This window comes from Nicotiana sylvestris, chromosome 4 (genome assembly GCF_000393655.2).
Source record: "Nicotiana sylvestris chromosome 4, ASM39365v2, whole genome shotgun sequence".
Lineage (NCBI taxonomy): Eukaryota > Viridiplantae > Streptophyta > Magnoliopsida > Solanales > Solanaceae > Nicotiana > Nicotiana sylvestris.
In genome coordinates this window covers 54954978-54958291 of record NC_091060.1, presented here as the reverse complement: position 1 = coordinate 54958291, position 3314 = coordinate 54954978, and the positions used below count along the sequence as shown (strand labels likewise).

The 3314-nt window shown below is 32.6% G+C and overlaps 1 protein-coding gene across 1 annotated transcript; it reads left to right on the top strand.

The window, feature by feature from the left end:
• The first annotated feature begins 1101 nt into the window (after positions 1–1101).
• LOC104231721 (myb family transcription factor PHL8-like) lies at positions 1102–3077 on the top strand. The gene is made up of 5 exons (XM_009784774.1): positions 1102–1308; positions 1392–1468; positions 1729–1916; positions 2015–2081; positions 2458–3077. Exons 1-5 carry the CDS (start codon positions 1176–1178, stop codon positions 3001–3003), a joined length of 1011 nt encoding a protein of 336 aa, XP_009783076.1. The 5' UTR covers positions 1102–1175; the 3' UTR covers positions 3004–3077.
• The last annotated feature ends 237 nt before the right edge of the window (positions 3078–3314 follow it).

Genomic DNA, 3314 nt, shown 5'->3' with positions numbered 1-3314 from the left:
AAAGTTAGAGTTGTAAATAAAATTTGTTCAAGTTGGAGCGAGAAGAATTAGAAAGTACGTGTAAATTTAATTGCCTTTCACTTTCATAAAAATTTTTTAAACCAAGTACAAAAAAAAGACCACATAGTAAATACAATAAATATTTAAATTACATATAAGAATAGTAGTTTTTGGGGCCTTTACTTTTGTGAGGCCTAACGCAGACACTTTAGTGGCCCGGGGTTAATCCCCCCCCCCCCCCCCGAGAGAAAAAAAAAACAAACACCAAGGAAGTGAAGAATAGTTTTAAAGAAAAAAACAGGACTTATGTAGTTATCCCTTTTTTTTTTCTTTTTTCTTCCATCAAATTATCTCCACATTTTAGAAAATTAGTTCCCTTAGTTAATCATAGGTAGAGGGAGAAAGAAGGAAAAACAGGAGGATAAAGAACAAACCATACACTTTTCCCCTTTTCTCCCCTTTCGAGAATCAATTGAAGTATATGTTGCTTTCTTTGCTTTTGCAGTATGAAATATTCTCTAACACCCTTAAAAATCAAAGAAGAAAAAGAGAAAGAAATAACTTGGAAACAGGAAATAAATAAAGTTTGATATGAAATGGGAAATGAAGAAAAGAAGGGCAACAACTCATCATTGGGCATATATTCCTCTCGAACAACACCCGGCCTCTGTTTCCCTATATGGAGTGACAACTGCATGGGAAAGCATAAAAACTCTACTAATATAAAAACCGATTTAACTGGTGCATGGAATTATTTTACAACATCAGGCTAAGTTACCTATAATAACATGTAATTGCTCATAGCAAGTCTTGATAAGGTAACCGGAAAAATAGAGTAAATAACTTGATACGGTAAAAGTTGAAAAATAGAGTAAATTACTATTATGACATATTAAAATATATTTGATGGTGTAAAAAAAATTTACACTGCCAGAGTATACAAGTTAAATCCTTTTTTAGGTTACTAATTCTATTATTATTGGACAAATACCTATAATTATCTTTTTAAGTGATGTAAAAGTCCTTTTGTGAGATAAGTTAAAACTCTATAAAAACTAAGTGGAGCAGCCACAGCTTGATGCACAAGTAACTGCAAAAGAATCAAATAAAGCTCTTCTTTACATGTTTCTAGCCACTACCTACTGTACTTTCACTAAGTTGTTACTACCAAAATCATGGGTCTTCAAAATGTAGAAAGTGAAGATATGAGGTTGGTTTTGTCAAGAGATGCCAAACCTAGGCTGAAATGGACACCATTACTCCACCAACGATTCGTCGATTCAGTCACTCAGCTTGGAGGTGCAGACAGTGAGTATAATTACAAGTCTACTTTCTTTCCTTCTTGCAATCAAAATCATATATAATAGTATTAATTATTGATGATTATACAGAGGCCACACCAAAATCTTTGAAGAGTGTAATGAACATTCACGGGCTTACTTTGTATCACCTCAAGAGCCATTTGCAGGTTTTTTTTTTTTTTGAGAAGCGTAATTTTTTAGGTGCTCCAAAAAATAATAGCCAACAGTATATATATACTTTTTGTATATATATGTATTATATACATATAATATACATTTTATATACTTGTTGAATAGTAAATGCAATTAGTTTCGAGCAGCCAATTTTATATTTTATCCTATTTATTTCCTTGTCACTTTTGAGTTGATCATAAAATCTTTTGCACATTTCACTTGAACTGATTGATAAATTTAATTTTCTATATAGAAATATCGACTGGCGAAAAGTCAACTAGCCCAATCCGACCACAAAAACAGACAAGAGAACAACTTGGAGTCTGCAATAGCACATAACAGACCAAAAGAAGATGAAAATTCAAGGAATTACTTTGGTGCAGCGCTTAGACAAAAGCAGAGTAGGGATATTCGTGATGCAGCACAAATTCAGATGAATGAGTAATATAGTTTTCCACTGTATTTAATATACTTGTATATAAACTAAAGCAATAACAGCATTTCACTAATAATTACTGATATTTATGCTTTGTCATAAGCTTGCAAATAGCTCGCGCTTTAAAAGTGCAAATGGAGGTGCAGAGGAAACTTCATGAACAAATTGAGGTAAATATATTGAGTTTAACTTATTATAAATTAACCGTATTATAAAATTTTACACTATAGTTTTACCAGCTGTAAGTAATAGTAGGTCATTTACCATGTCTACAATATACCAATCATGAGGTTGTTATTAGTGGCAGAAGCATGATTTTTACCGGGGAGATTCAAAAAATAAAAAAATCTAACACGCGAAGAAACTAAAGGGATTCAATATAATAAATATACAAAAAAAAAAAAACCTTATATACGCAATGGCATTTTAGGTTGAACCCCTTTCCGCCTACCCAGCTCCATCCCTGGTTGCTATAGAAGTTACATGTAAATAGCATTTTTGCGGACCGGATAGCGTAAAATTAACAAGCTGATCCATAATTTTCAGGTACAAAGACATTTACAACTGAGAATTGAAGCTCAAGGAAAGTATTTGCAATTAGTTTTGATGAAAGCACAGGAAACAGTTGCAAGATATGCTTCTTCTGATGAACTTGCCAAAGCTGAACTCTCTCAATTCGTTTCGATGGTTAACAAATGTTGTCCAAGTTCTTCAATGTCAGCAGTAACTAAAATCGATGGCTCAATCTCAAAAGATAGAGACAGAAGAAATTCTCCAAGTTCTTCATTATCAACATTAACTAAAATTGATGATTCAATCACAAAAGAGGTAGGCACATTAATGAAGAGAAATTCCAGTATTCTGTCATTGAATCCAGGGGATGGGAGTGGCTCGAACGCTGAAGCAAAAATAAGCAAGAAGAGCAGAACCAATATTTGCAATGAGAATTGGATTGAAGAACCATCTGGGAAAATACGTGACACTCAGAGAACTAATGAGCAATTCGTCGAGACATTTGATTTGAATAGCCAGTGTATCAATGACTTTGATACTGGTCCAGAAGTAATAGACTTTATTGGCAGATGCTTCTAAAGCTTATGATTTGCCATAAAATTACTGATATATACTACAACTAGTATGTTTGTTTATAGAAATATTTCTATGTATATTATTGTTGTGTATGAAACTGAAAAAACTTCTATAGTATATCCTCATTGACATGGTATGCGAAAGCATATGCTCATGTTTGAATGCAAAGAATAGCTCAAACATGTAGTCAACACCAAAAACATTTTTATTAATGGGAAAATGAATGAAATTACATGATTCTTCATTCAAAATTTCGAAAACAACTACTAAGAAACGTTTAACAGTATGAGTGTGTTACTCTGTTTATTAGCTAG

What these genes read in the sequence shown, in the direction of transcription:
- LOC104231721 (XM_009784774.1), top strand. Translation starts at nt 1,176, where the DNA reads ATGGGTCTTCAAAATGTAGAAAGTGAAGATATGAGGTTGGTTTTGTCA. An exon ending in ACCTCAAGAGCCATTTGCAG is followed by an intron (nt 1,469 to 1,728) that starts GTTTTTTTTTTT and finishes TTTTCTATATAG; the next exon opens with AAATATCGACTGGCGAAAAG. An exon ending in GCACAAATTCAGATGAATGA is followed by an intron (nt 1,917 to 2,014) that starts GTAATATAGTTT and finishes CTTTGTCATAAG; the next exon opens with CTTGCAAATAGCTCGCGCTT.